Here is a 14194-nt window from a genome sequence, read left to right as displayed (position 1 = left end):
TTTTGAGCACCAGACTGTGAAGGATGGATTTCCTTCAGTCCTTTGATCGAGTCAAGTCGTTGACCCCTCGTTGCATCAGAGGCTCTGCAAGAATCTTATTCCCTTCAGGTTCACTCAAGGTCAAGCACAGGGAGTGAGCGGTATGAGTCAGACTCGAGTGTGGCTATGTGAGGCCCTCCTCTGATTTCAGCGTTAAGGAAAGTCATATGTGCGCAATTGATATATATTACACAGTGCTGGTGAATCTCATCCATTTGACATGCACATTAGATCTGCTGTAGAAACAGTAAAATTGACAGAGGGGCTTAAAATGGCAGATTTGTTAGTAATAGCGGGTCAAATGGAGAGGTTGAGGGGGCTACCCACTTTCCGTCAGCCAGGTTGATCTTCTTGAAGATGGGGTACAGTTGCGGAGTGGGCTGCCCCTGGTGGTCCTCATACAGGAAGACAGGCGAGCGGCCAACCTCCAGCCCCAGCTGCTGCACCCCCTGCTCATCATACACTGAAAGCAAAAAGAACTGGGTGCCCTTCTTAGCTCGCACTGTGGCCATCAGGGAGAAATCCTCAGGGAATGGGGAATCTGGAAGAGGAGGAGAGGAGAGGAGAGGAGAGGAGAGGAGAGGAGAGGAGAGGAGAGGAGATATATTTTAGTCACACTAGAGGGAGCACAGCAGGTAGCAGACTTTTTTTTATAACATGCAGGCACCACCTGCTGACAATCCCAGACTTGAGTAAAGATAATAATGATGAGAAATATTGCCCATGAAAGCAGTAAGCACTGCTGAGGAGGCATAAAGGGAGTTCAAAGTCAGATCTCATAAAGTCCCAGTGAGTGAAGAATCCCTCACAAAAACCCTCACAAAAATGCCACATTGGAGTACGTTTTGACATTTTAGAAATCAAATCAAATATTTCATTGCTACATAGTAGTGGAGGCTATGGCCAGTACCAGGGAAGAGCTGTTTGGTGGGTGCACTGAGCTGGATCTTTTTGTCTATCCTGTAGGCCAGGTCCGTCTCCTCCATGCCTTTCCTGCTGGTACAGAGGCCAGCCTCCATGGTCACCCCCTCCATGTCCTCCGACAGCTCCAGCACCCGCAGCACATCAAGGGCATCAACTGGGAGCAGAAAGAAAGAGAAAAATGAACAGTCCGCACACAGTCATAGAACAGATAGAACAGATGCAGTCATACTTATACACTGTAGCCAATGCTGTATCTTTAAATAAGATATATAATTTCATTAATAAGCAAGATGTCCCGGTTTCGAACTTTGTGTGAAGAACCATACTATGATAGGGTGGATCTTGTGGCAGATGGTAGCAGCATGCTTTTAGCCATGTCAGTCTTAACAGTTCAATTCTGCCGGCGTGACAGTACTTTGTTGTCTGACTCAGTTAAGTGCTAGTTGTTACTGAGCTGAAGAGCAGGGTTTAGTGGGGCTGGAAACTGCTGTTAAAGCGTGGAAGCTTCCTGTTTCGAGGAGTCAGAGGAGACAGCTCCTCTGAGAAGTGGCTGCAGGTGGCCAGCCTTCTGTGGCTGTTATTATAGGATAGAGGTACTACACAGCCTAGCCCATAATCCTACTGCGGCACACCTGACAGCTGACACCTGCACGCAGCTCGCCCCTGCACCAGCGAGCAACAACGTCCGCTTCGCATTTATCTCATTCTGAACACTTTGCTGGCATGAATAAAGCACATCAGTGATTCATATATTCACACAGCAAACTATGCTTATTAGTCATGAGCACAAAAACCGTTGCCTCTGAAGATATAAGGATTCTCCCGGTGGTAGGTCTACATCTCATTACAATGAGCCTTTGCTTTATTTGCAGTCGGCTAGTCATGTTATTAGATGTTCTGTTGATAAAGTGCTGCCATGAGCATTAGCCAGGATCAGAGCTTTGTGTGAAGCCAGTCTCCCACCAGCTGCCAAAGGGAGCCTGTTCAGGGCAACTCAGCACTTAGCATTCCAGGCATCTGAAATGAGGATCCTAAATTCAAATTGCCTCCTGTAGCTTTACCCACTCGTACCAAGGCTCGCTTTTTATTCTCCTCGTTAATTAAACATGTGGAGAGAGTTTACCGTTGCCCAGACCTTGCTTGCAGAAAAACACCATGTTACATTTTATGGCATTATTTATTTGCATAGCAGAGGCCGTTTATTCCGAGCAGCTTTGAGCTCACCCGCTGGGTCCCCTAGCATGGCAACGGGCCTGTAAATAGGTTAAGCTGTGAATTACAGCCAGGCTCCAACAATGGAAAACATTAGGTACAGATCTAAAGGTATTTAAGACCGCAGGGCTTAATTTTAGAATTTGATACAGTCATAAACAAGCCGTGTAAATTAAATAATTACAGGACTTACTGGCTCCTAACAAACAGAAACCTCAGGCTGATATATGTACAAGTGGCACCGATAAACATTCACCCACACACAGTCATTTATGGCGCTTTTCAAATCTACTCTAATTACCTGTCATGAAAACGAACCAAGAACTAAATGTCAATGAATAATTTATCTTTTCAGAGATTAGTGTCCATTTAAGTACATCCTCAGTCTCTCTCTCTCTCTCTCTCTCTCTCTCTCACACACACACACAGGCTGTCGCTCTCTCTGTTTCTCATGCTCTCATGCATACGCACACACAGGGAGGAAGAGAGGTCATAAGGCGCTGATGTTTGGAACAGCCTGAATAATGTTCTAATTTGAAGCAGCATGGGTCTAATTATTTGGGATCCTTGGATTTCTGTCAGCCCATCAGGAAGAGCACCTGACAAAATGGCCTCAAAACAAACTAACTCAATTAACTTTTCAGCACGAACTTTTCAATCCTCTTGGAATTGTTTTATTCCAAGCAGTCCAAAGAGAAGACATATCAATGCACCTCATGGACCACAGAAACAGCAGGGCCATTTGATTAGCTAATTGTTTTGTTGTAATGGTATGGTGTTGTAAAATGCTAGATTTCCACCCACCACAGCATGACTTAAAAAAAAAAAAAAAAAAAACTGTTACCCAATTCTCAACATGTTGAAGCTATGGGCTGACAGAAGACTGTTGACCTCTCGACCCTCTCGAGACAACAGAGAGCAGTCGAAATGTGCAACAATGCCACAGGGAGAAAACTGAGAGGAGCGGCAGAAATTCCTCCAGAAAGAGAAACTGCTTTCACAATGAACTGTCAGTTAAAAAGTGCAGAAGTGCTGGGGAATAATAGGCATAGGCAATAGGCCACGTGCACAAAACCAACTCCACATACAAACTGTTGAGGGATAAGGGTTTGCAAGCTGACACAGAGGAAGAGGGAAAAATCCACGTTGGGCTAAAAGGCTGCAACCCTGATAGTTGATGCGACAACATCGGAGGCTAGTCAGATACAGCGATGACCCCGATGAGGTACGATGGCAGGAGCTTTTCTCCGTCTTCTACCCTCTGGTGCCACAGTCTCTTCCCACTCAGCATACCAGCCAGCCAGGCAGGTCGACGGGGTCATTATGCAGTCCTGGGGAATGTCCTCTATTTCATCATCCCAGCACCACCACCCCAGACTCTAGCGTCATAAACAAGCCCCAGGCAGGTGGCAGGATGCCATGTGAAGTCTGGATCCATGCAGAGATCAATAAAAGAGAGCTATCTATTCACCGCCTTGGATCCATTTCTGTCACATGGAGCTCTGCCAATTCCTGCAGCCTTTCTACCTGTCCTGCAGTGCTGACTGTCTGAGCAAGCATTACCTGCATCTCATTAAGCTACATGTCTTCACCTTACCTCACCTGTCGACATAATGTACACTTTAAGGAATTTAGCTGACACTGTCATCCGGAGCAACTTACAATGAGTGAGCAGGAAGGAGTTTCGACTTGCTCAAGGACACTTCGGCATGGCTATTGATGGACAAAACCTGGGACCTTCTGGTTCTGGTCTCTCTGAGCACTAGGCTACCCTGCCAGAGGGCATATCGGATATTAAACTGGCAAAAATACATGCTACAGTTGACCTTAGCCAATGAAGATGATGATATGACTCAACCTGTTTGAAACAGCATCTTGGGATTCTTCTCTTTAGACTGATTCAGTAGTGTGACTCACAAGGCCCTGCATCATCAGCTGATGAGTGTTTTCCAATAGCACAAAAAAGCTCCTGGGAAGATCATTAGTAGTTGCATGTATAATCCACTTAAACAAACACACTCACTCCACATATGACATTTCTCTTGCTTGCTCTTTCTCATTCCAGCACTTTCCCTGTGAGGCAACCGTGTCTGCCCAGTTGCAGTTCTGTCCACAGTCTTCCTGACAGAAAAGGCCTCAACAGCACCCACTCCACCCCACAGAACATGCTCTGTCCAATGGAAATGCCACCAAACAGTCTACATCTGTGTGTCCTCTCTGGCTGTGTGACACTGTCTCTCCATGTCCCGCAGTCATACAGCCCAGCACCACTTCAGTCATACATGGACATAATGTGTTCTCTGTGTTTCTGCAGCAAATGTCTCTGAAGACATTCTTTATGACTCACACCACCTACACTCCCATTTCAGCCTGAAAATACCACTCACACACACACACATACAATACTACACTGTCAAAAACGATTGCGCCTGGGAAATGGGGAATTTTTAACAAGCAATGAGGCCAAAATGAATCTGGGCAAAGAGAAGTTCCCATCGTATTTGAGACCACACCCTGAGATGAGTGGAGAGAAAAAATTGACATTTGAACCTACTGTTTGGAGATATGCATATCTGCATCTTATAATACATAAGATGATAATATATCAGCACATACTGGCCATGTGTACATCAAGCAGACACATATAGACAGTATCTAATCCTTCACAAATCTTTAATGTTTTCTGAAATGCCACTGCCCATTAAAACTACTGGTGAGAAGACATTTCTTAAAAATACGTTTTCACTTATGATGAGCAGAGGATAAGCAGAAAAGGAGAGGCCTGATTAATAATGAGAAGTTGATGACAGATTCAGTGGAAGTGGCTGAATAAAGCCAGACACGATCAAGGCTCCACAAAGAATAGCCTTAATCTAATTAGCCATGGGTGTGACCCTTTGTCTGGGTCAGCGCTGTGTGTGGACAGGAAAGGCAATGAGGCGAGTAGCAGTGATACACACACATAAACACTCATATGTATGCCGGTTCTCTCTCACACCTGCACACACACTGAAAACACAACTTCATGAACAACCAAACAAGACGGAAACTCTGACTATACACACAGACCCACAGACACACTATTATGACCAAGCAACCCACACACATATACAGGACATAGCTCGATAATAACGTGCTCGGAACAAAAAAAAAAACAGCACTTTCCACCTCTGCCCTTGTCTACTTTTCCCCCTGCATCACTGTATTCTTTCTGTCTGTCAGCAGTTTGTCAAACACTCCACTCTCTTACTTGTAAACAGAGGTTAAGAAAATAGGGGGGGAGAGCGTATCAGAAATGTCTACCGCGAAGTCGGGTAAGGTTAACATGGGGACGGAAGAGTTTGTTGCTCTGGAAGAATGCAAACTGGGAGGCACTGATATTTATCATGTTGATTGGGCTTTGGGGCTGGGTCTGCTTTCAGTTATCTCTGAGAGTTTGGAAGCCAGTCAAATCAGCGGTTGTGTGGGGAGACCGCTGGGAATCCACTGGCAGATCCACTCCGACTGTCAAGATCAGCGGGGCACGGACAAGGGTGAATTTGGGTCGTTTTTGTCACGTCAAGCCAAATGCCTCCTCTGTTGTACACATGCATGCACTTGGTATGTCTCAGCTGGCCTTACAACACACCCCACCACATCACAACTCATGGACTTGCAACTGTGATTAGCGTGTTGAGAGTGCTGAATATGGGTCAGTGGCTAAGTCCTGTTGCTAAGGCTTATGGTCATTGTGAGCTGTGGTTTGGGGATTGAAGTTGAATCTTGTCTGCAGAAATCTGGTGAGATTTCCCTCCAGTTCACATCAGCGCCACATTCTTCAATCTCCACAGTTTGTTCTGCTCGTGTTTGCTCACAGCATGACGGGCTGATGGGCCAAAAGCTGCTTGGCCCACAGAGAAAACACCTGCCCCTCAAGGCCTTTCTCTGTCCAGGCGCTACACACACACACACACACACACACACACACACACACTTGTATTAGTATACTTACGAGGACCTTCATAGACTACATTTATTCCCTAAACCCAAACCCTAACACTAAACTAACCCCTTAATGAAGTGAGAAGCAGCACAATGTCTTCACTGTGGAGGATTTTCTTTTATCCTCTAGCCTCCTTTTATCCTCTCATATTTTTATCCTTATGAAATATCCTCATAAGGATAGAAATACAAATACATACACACAAATTCCTCATGAACACATGCATACCAACCTGGGGCACAAAGGAGTAGCTACATACAAATGTGCATGCACACACATGACCGAGCACATACAACTTTTCAGGTCAACCCCAAGCCATCACTCACTCTGTCAGACATCATAACACTGAGGCAGCTATTGTGGTGTGCACCAGAGCCGCCAGAATCAAAGCATAACACTCTATGCTGCACACATACACACACGCTCTTTTAGAGGTTCTGCTCCTTCATGTTTTTGAAGGAAACTTTAAAGCAGTTCCCAACAAGCTGTGGGCCTATATGTAGCTTTGAAACCAAGACCATTGCCTTCTAAATGTTAACAACCTGCTGTCTGTGCTAAAGGACACTGGGCGGATCAGAGAAGTTGAAAAAGGAGCGAGGTCACCAGTGTCACTGAGGCTAATATAGTGTTTTCAAGAGTTGAAGCCTTTGGTAAGGAAGCTAGCTACTGTGACTTCTAAAGAGGTCTGTGCATGTGATGTACGACTATGATAAAGCTTTTCTGTGGCTCGTAACCTGGGATAAAGGGGCAGATGACATGGTCGGTAAGGGGACACCGCAAAGAGGTCAGCTCCTGTGATGGCTGCTGCTTACTATTCTACAGGAAACGTCTCCACCTAGTCCCACAGAAAGCTGCTTGAAGCATCCAGAGTTCAGCAACACAGAGCCCTAGAAGCCTGAGGGGAAGGGGGTTGTTGGGTTTCTGGAGGCCAGATGTTTGTTGCACACTATAGATGGGAGACCGGCACCACGAGGTGTTTAAGCATCATTTAGACGCTGGGGGAAATCCCAACAAGTTTGCCTCCACAAAGGCTGGGAAGCAGCCAGATGATACACAAGCAGCATCAGCAGCTAGGGGACACATGTCAGCATCTCTGTCACCTCTGGTGCTTAATGATTCCATTAGAGAAACAAACTCATATAACAGCAGCAGACACTGGAGCTGTAACAGGCGTCAGCTTCCTCTTTTGCTCTTCTCTTTGCTGCTAAATTCAGGCGCCTTTTTCATTTGTTTACATTTGCCACTAATTTGCCGCTGGATCAAAGGGGAACAAGGCTTTCCATCCTCCAGTGGGAGTCTGGTGCAGGATCGACAAGGCGGCTTCATCAAACGGGACACAGAGAGGGGGCTGCATGCGTGATTTACCCTCTGTCACAGAACCAGCCAGGGCCAAGGCGGGGCATAGGGGGGAGGAGGGGGGGGTAGATGTAAATGAAGAGATACGGCATATGAAATAAAAACAAACCCTCTCCTATCCCAGCCTTTGAATGGCACAGAAAAAAAGAAATCAAGGAAAGGAAAACTTAAAAAAATGTGACGAGGCAAAGGAACAGAGGATTCACAAACTGTGGACGTGTGCAAGAATGTCTCACTTCCTGTCATCAAACATGACTACAAAGTGCTCTCTCATCTCTCCCAAACACACAGAAAAAGCATATGGGAAAACATTCTTGCACTGTAACACACACTCACACATGCACACCAGCATGCACAGACACAGACACACACAGTATCAGCAACACTAACAACCACACATATCCAGGACTGCCATATCAGCACCACCATATGTCCCACTTTAAGACCATCTCAGTCTCTCACTTCACTAGCATTCATTAGAGAGCAGTAGACCCCGCAGCCGCTGTGTCAGTTGTCTGTAATTTAGTCAGTACCAGCTTACTTCCCTCTGCCATTACTTTATTTCAGCCAATGAATTCCACCAAATAATCCTGCCAGCCGTAAAGAGGTGCATCTGGAAAGTCACCGGTGAAAATGAGACATCTTTAAGCACTTGTGGTGACCAGAGGGTTAACTGCTGTCGAGGCATGTCCCTCTACCAGGCAGTCTCTAAACTGCAGCACCTGCAAGGCAATAGTCTGCTGCGGATTACAGACACTCAGGATACAGCCACAGGGCATACAGGCCTATCACTCTGATCTCAGGTCTTAAATACACAGGTCTAGTGTGGGTGGCAGATAGCACTGGGCTAAATGATACATATGTGTGCACATAGTTGTTAATGGCTATCTTGGGAATTGGGGAGTCTGAAAATGGCTACAGCACTTGCTGAACAAGCCCAAAAGGCAGCAAATGTGGCAACCCACACACCAGGACACTGTGACAGACAGCCACAGCTGTTTGACAGAGGCCAGCTCCTTGTCCTGCAGGTGGATAATTGAGGAAATGTGTCACTAATGTCCACTCCTATAGACTTAAAGTGAGCACAAGACATAATATTGTTGGCTCACTAACAACTGCCTAAAATATGACCTGAGATACTTTTGTAGTAGCCTGGAATAAAATATGTACAAATGTGTGTGCCAGAATAATCATAACTAAGGCAGTAAGAGTGTTAGTGCTAAGCGCCTTCTCTTAAGGCCCTGTGTGAGCAGTGGGCAAATTAAACAGATCCATGACAGGAATTTTAATCTACTCAGTCCGGTCAGTGTTCAGCCATTCACCTCTTTCTCAAGCCAACGTTAAACCTTTTCACAGTAAACCGCCAGCGGTCACAAGCAAACTCAAACATGACATCATACATCTCATGAGGCCTATGCAAGTCTTATAGCACACCTGACGCAGGAAGGACAGAGTGGGACATTAAAATTCAAACGCTGAAAATATGAATTGATATGCAAAGTGAAGCTGGAGAAGCGGAAGCAATCAAAATGCGCTCCATGCGCAATCACGCGCATAATTAATCTGTGTGCATATAAAAATTATAGCCTACATTAAGAATCATTTGCTCAGTTCTGAGACGAGTTCCGACAACTTCAGTGGCTTTCGGTATTTTAAAGGAGTCCAAACGTCATTTGAGCCTGCTGACGGTTTTAATCCCGGCCTGAAGCGACTCTGTGGGGCAAGTACAAACCAGCAGCATCACCAAATATTCACTCAGATCCGAAGCAGCGATAGGCTAAAACAACAGGACCTGAATTAAAGCCCAAAAGAGAGAAACTAGAAAATATGTTTTCGCGCTAATAGCTTCATGTTTGCTGGGGGCCAAGTGATGAATGGAGCTGTCTGCAAAATTCATGGAAACTGGGATAAGGGGGGAAAGTGCATCATTTACAAAGTGCAGTACGGGACTTTTATCAGCATTTTACATATACATTCTCGCGTTCATAGCCTATGGAAAACTTTATTATTTCTCAGCAGGTGTTCAGCCAGATACTTTACCAGCTCGTGTCGTCGTTGCGTGTAGTAGGATAATAAGAAATAGCGGTATTCTCCTGCGCGCCCTGGTCCTTATTAAATGGTCCATCTTTGCAAGCGGAGACCCCCCTCTGCCTCCGCCACCAGAACTTTATACTGCAACAGTTAAGTTTTCAGGAGCTAAGCAGCCATGCGGGGAGAAAAGGAGAGAAACCGGTCTGTAGTTCCACTTGCTTGATTGTTGGAGAAGTTTTTTTGTGGAGGCTCCTCTCAGCTTCGCTCTGTCCCTCTCATTCAATTTCTCCCTCTCACCATCCCTCCCTCCCTCTGTTCTCCTCCTCCTCCTCTTCTCCTCCCTCCCACAGGACGGTGTCCTGGGACGCATGGATGAGTGGTGCGCCTCCAGAAGACTCCATCATAAATCACGTTTATTACTCGTGATAATTTGTTAGGTCTCACATCTTAGCGGTGGTTATTACCCACTCAAGTATGTGGAGCACCACACGTTTACCTGGTAACCTGTCAGTTTTCTAATTTGTGTTACAGAACTAGGCAGGCTACTGAATAAAACGATCCAGCAACAAGAGGTATAAGAATAGGATACAAGAACAGGATATAAAGGATGGTGGAAAAAGTTTGAGCATATGTGATTTGGTGATTAGGACGATGACAATGATCATGATGATGATTATGATGATGTGAGGCTGATGATGCAGGTGGTGCAAAATTACACATATCTCAGTATTTAACAGCTTAGTATTTTGCCCACACATCACCTCATAACTTTCACTTGACAGTGAAGATCAGAGTTAATCAAAGTTATTTGCCGCTGGAGGATGTATCCAAGCTTTGAACTTCACAGCGATAAATGCACCCTATCATTACAGCACCCCTGGCCAGTTCAAGGAGTAAGGTCCCTGGTGGACTGTAGACCAGGGCAGGTTATCTCCACCATCAGTGTGATCTCAGGCCAGCAGTGCAGCAGCATTTCTCCAACACTTGTTCAGGCAGCAGCTTGACCCCTCTGAGGTCGGGGGCTGAGTAACCCCAGGTCAGAGGTCGATGACTGCTGACAGTTCAGGACTGATCAGCTTGAGTTGGTTCAGGGCCAGGCCCATCTGCTTAAGTCTCCACAACCACTATTTAAAACCAGAAGATTTATCATCACACAGAACCATAAATGGGGTTTAGTGGTCATCCCACCTTGTAAAGCCCTCTAATGGTCAGCTAGACTAAATCCACCAGGCTTAAGAAGATTTCATTTTCCACAAAATAGAGAAACATCCATTTTATACCTATCTACCCTTGGAAAAATATTGAGAAGATATATTCCACATAAAGTTTCTCCATTTCGTAAGGAACATGTTTTCGCATGGATACTGATGTATGCTTTGTATTCACATAGGCAAACAACGGAGACCCTGTTAGGAGACAATATGAGGGGCATAGGTTTGATTTCAGCTTTAAGGGGGACACACTGCTGACAGAAATAAGCAGAAATAATTAGGTCGTGAAAATTCACCTACGTCCTAATACTGAGCAGGACCTCTGTCACGCCATCTCTCCCTAAACCTAGACCTATATACTCTAGATCATATAGGTTGAAAAAAATGCAACAGTCATGCCAGAAACCCAGAAATCAATTCCAGGATGACTGTGGGATTCAGTTGAGACATGCTCTGAGATGACGCTTGTGAAGACCTTATCTAATTGGAAAATTAACAAAGATAACATTAATAGAGTCCAGGCCATGACAGGCCTTTGTACAGAGGCCAGGGGGAGTTGAAACCCCAGCGTACATTTGGAGAGAATGAGCCAAACCCTATTTCTCGAGAAAGAAGAGTGCTTTCAAACCACAGAGAGAGGGAGAAACACGGCCCTCCAAAAATCACAATCCTCTCCTTTATCCACTGATGCTGCTCCTCATCATCTCTCGCCAGAACCCAATACTGAACCAGAAATGATTGAAAATCAACATCCTTGCCCCAGAGAAAATTATGCTGTGAACCCACCACAACATGTTGTGTTGCCTTATGGGGAACCATCAGATATGCTTTTATTCAGCGACACTGGAGAAAGTTAATATCCTGATTTAGGGCATCCTCTAGGCCTAAGAGAGGATAAATGGGCTGCATTTCACTAACCTCAACAACTGTAAACTATAGGAGCACATGAAGGAGAGCGATAAGAAGGGATGGAGAAAGCCATGGGAGTGAGAGATAGAAAGCAGTTCTGCAGAAACACCCAGATAACTGGACAGATTAAGGTTGATCCCCTAGGTAAACAAGGGACCCCCCTGACCTCCCACCCTCTCACTTCTCAGTACCGGCTTAGCCACACTGAGTCAGGGCCACATTCCTAGCAGCTTTTAGCAGATAGTTACTAAGAGTCCAGTGGGTAGTCTGAGCTCTGGGTGAGAAATACTTCTAGAGCATGTGCTATGTACCTACATCCAACCACTGGACCTGTGCACAGTAAGGATTTCATTCATCTTCAAAACACAAACAAACAAACAAACAAAAAAAAGCTGCGGTCGTCTCACAGTTTTAATGTTGCGTGTTCTGGCTCTCTATCAAGAGCTAAACCTTGACGTTAACTACATCCAGACTTGGGCTTCACACATGACTGGCACCATACAGGCATTGATCAAGCCTGAGACACGAGCACATACATTTACATTATTACCCGCAAAGGGACCGTGACGCATAGGAAAATTCCAATTAAAAGCAAAGTCGCTCCATTTGTCTCATGCCAGTGGTTTGTCAACTTTAATTAACCAAGAGGGGTTCATAACGCAGGCCGATAATGATTAATATAAGATAAACAGAATTTCATTTTCACGTTGAAGTGAACGCATAAACGCTGCTAAAAAAAGTGCTCGGCATGGAGAGCGAAGCCAGATAGTTCATGTTTTATGTGGCGGTCTCATCATCCCCGATAATAAATTACCAGAAACTGACAGAGCATCTTTCTTCTGTACACACTGGTAACATTTACAAAGCATGTGGAACACCAAGATACTACATTATATTCCATCTGTGTTTTGGTGTGTATTTCTGGATTAGCGGGCAGAAGAGAAAAAAAAAATCACAGATGAAGGTTGGCAATGGATGAATCTCTCCCAGACTTTGCTGAAGGAAACAAACACAAGGATGTGTAATGCTGGGGAGTCTTTCTCTCTTTCAATCTCTCTCTCTCTCTGTTTTTCTCTATTTTCTCCCTATTTCTCACTCTCTTGCCTCCCTCTTTTTTCCATTCCCTGCTTTCTCTCTTTCTCAGACTGACACAAATCATATTTTTGAAGTTTCTCCCAGACACACTGATATAGTGTTACAAAGTACGAGTGGATAGCTCATCTCTCGCTCTCCCTCTCTCCCTCTCTCCCTCTCTCTCCCACTGTGTGTAAGTAAGTGATGAGGGAGATTTGTTATCGTTTAATCATTGAGAGGGTGGAAGGTGTGGAGGTGTAATCTGTCATCACTTTATTGTTGGCCCTGTGTGATATAGTGAAACCTTATCTGTCATATTAATCCTCAAGAGGAGCTGGAGAGCGTTGAGGATTACAGACCCTAAGATGGGCTTTAAATCGAGTCTGCCTCCGGTCTGCTCCCTGGGTTGGAAGAACATGCCAGAACAGGACAACAGGCCGGCTGCCAGGGAAAATATGCATCTGAAGTTTCAGGAGGAAGAGGCAACTGACTCTTTGAGCTTGCCAAAAATTGATTTATGTATGTTTAAAGGGAAAATGCTTTCAAAGCTTTGTTTTTTGTCTTTCTTCCATATAACCATCGGGAGATAACCATCTTACAAATCACCTGACATCTTACATCACTGCTTCCTAGGGGCTTCTTTAATAGGCGTGATGTAATTTGGTTGTATATCACTTTGTTATTATCTGCTGTCACAATAGTGAGATATAGCATGGGTTGTGTATGGTATGGTAAAGATTACTGTGCATTGTGACTGTGTATCTTAAGTCATTGTTTGTGTGGTGGAACATATTGGTTGATGCATTACCACATCATATTACCATGTAAATTGGATTATGAATGAAGATGAGAACTACAGTTTTTTGTTTTTTTTTCTCCACCCAGATTTTAGCAAACAGCCAACATCTGGCTGCAATAGATGGCACATGGTAGAAAAGCTATGTGGTCTGAATTCTGGTGGTGAAGGAAAAAAAATGTGGTGTAAATGTGGGTGTTGTCAATGACTCCAAGACAAAAAAAAAAAAAAACAGTTAAAAGTCTGCCATCCATAACGGATCAAGGGTATAACTATACAGGAAAAAAAATAATAGAGGCTGTGAGCAAATGCATTCTTTTGCTTGTGGGGGGAAAATGTAGGTTAATCTGTCAGAGGTTGGTAAAACCTCTAAATGACCTCCCTCACACACACACACCTACACACACCTACACATACACACACACCAAGAAACATGATTGTGCCACCCACTGCCTGCTGACGATATCGGCTCCATATATTTGTTTTACATAAGAACCGTCTCCACACCACACCTTCCACACAAATCCATCCCATCAGAGGTATTCTGGGTTTACCTGAAGAACCAGGGGGCAGAATGAGCACATGAGCAGCAGCTTGGTATTTCATCATTACCTCACTCTCTCTCTCTCTCTCTCTCTCTCTCTCTCTCTCTCTCTCTGT

At 44.8% G+C, this 14194-nt stretch overlaps 1 protein-coding gene across 2 annotated transcripts in view; it reads right to left on the bottom strand.

Annotated features, from left to right (window-relative positions):
• The window catches only part of col5a3a (collagen, type V, alpha 3a), a 47829-nt gene extending 38041 nt beyond the window's left edge, over positions 1-9788 (bottom strand). For both annotated transcript variants that reach the window (XM_071916851.2, XM_071916852.2), the window contains exons 1-3: positions 9554-9788; positions 950-1117; positions 367-580 (exon numbers count right to left, since the gene is read on the bottom strand). In XM_071916851.2, coding sequence (XP_071772952.1) covers positions 367-580; positions 950-1117; positions 9554-9638 — 467 coding nt within the window. In that variant the 5' untranslated portion in view covers positions 9639-9788. The remainder of the gene's footprint in view (positions 1-366; positions 581-949; positions 1118-9553) is intronic.
• Between the last annotated feature and the right edge of the window lie 4406 nt (positions 9789-14194).

This window comes from Centroberyx gerrardi, chromosome 7 (genome assembly GCF_048128805.1).
Source record: "Centroberyx gerrardi isolate f3 chromosome 7, fCenGer3.hap1.cur.20231027, whole genome shotgun sequence".
NCBI lineage: Eukaryota > Metazoa > Chordata > Actinopteri > Beryciformes > Berycidae > Centroberyx > Centroberyx gerrardi.
This window is presented reverse-complemented; position numbering and strand designations above follow the sequence as displayed.